General features: G+C 49.5%; 1 protein-coding gene across 1 annotated transcript; it reads left to right on the top strand.

Moving 5' to 3' along the window:
• Positions 1–92: 92 nt before the first annotated feature.
• On the top strand, positions 93–593 carry LOC118159996 (olfactory receptor 14A2-like; the record flags this gene model as incomplete). Its single annotated transcript, XM_035314527.1, has 1 exon — positions 93–593. A coding segment is annotated over exon 1 (501 nt), but the record flags the coding sequence as incomplete, so codon positions are not given.
• Positions 594–831: the final 238 nt, after the last annotated feature.

Below are 831 nucleotides of genomic sequence, written 5' to 3' on the forward strand. Positions count from 1 at the left end.
GGGACACCAGGGCCATTTCTTACTCAGGATGTGCTACGCAGGTCTTTTTTCTCTTACTCATGCTTGGAGCAGAATATTCCCTTCTCACAGTCATGGCCTATGACCGCTACATTGCCATCTGCAAACCCCTGCACTATGGGACACTCATGGACAGCAGAGCTTTTGTCATCATGGTAGCAGCTGCCTGGGGCAGTGGCTTTTTCAATGCCATGCTGCACACTGCCAATACATTTTCCCTCCCCCTCTGCCAAGGCAATGAACTGGACAAGTTCTTTTGTGATATTCCCCAGATCCTCAAGCTCTCCTGCTCAGATTGCCACCTTGCGGAGTTTGGGCTTCTTGTGGTTAGTGTCTGTCTAGCTTTTGGGTGTTTTATTTTTATTCTTTTCTCATACGTGCAGATCATCAGGGCTGTGCTGAGGATGCCCTCAGAGCAGGGACAGCACAAAGCTTTTTCCACATGCTTCCCTCACCTGGCTGTTGTCTCCATCTTTTCCAGCACTAGGAAGTTTGCCTACCTGAAGCCCCCTTCCATCTCCTCTCCATCCCTGGACCTGGTGGTTACAGTTCTGTACTCGGTGGTGCCTCCAGCAGTAAACCCCCTCATCTACAGCATGAAGAACCAGGAGCTCAAGGACGCACTGAAAAAGCTGATTCAGTCAGCTGTCCTTCAGCATCTATAATCTGCCAATGTCATTCACAAGGGATTGATCTCAGGAAACTCCTGGTCTCTGGGCTTTTTGGCTGTGAAGATCTTGTTTGTCCAGGAATTTCTGCATTCACTCCACTTCTGCAGAGATCTGAACCCACTCTGTTGTACCCATACGCCCA

The sequence above is a fragment of the Oxyura jamaicensis genome, unplaced genomic scaffold (genome assembly GCF_011077185.1).
Source record: "Oxyura jamaicensis isolate SHBP4307 breed ruddy duck unplaced genomic scaffold, BPBGC_Ojam_1.0 oxyUn_random_OJ72855, whole genome shotgun sequence".
NCBI classification, from domain to species: Eukaryota; Metazoa; Chordata; class Aves; order Anseriformes; family Anatidae; genus Oxyura; species Oxyura jamaicensis.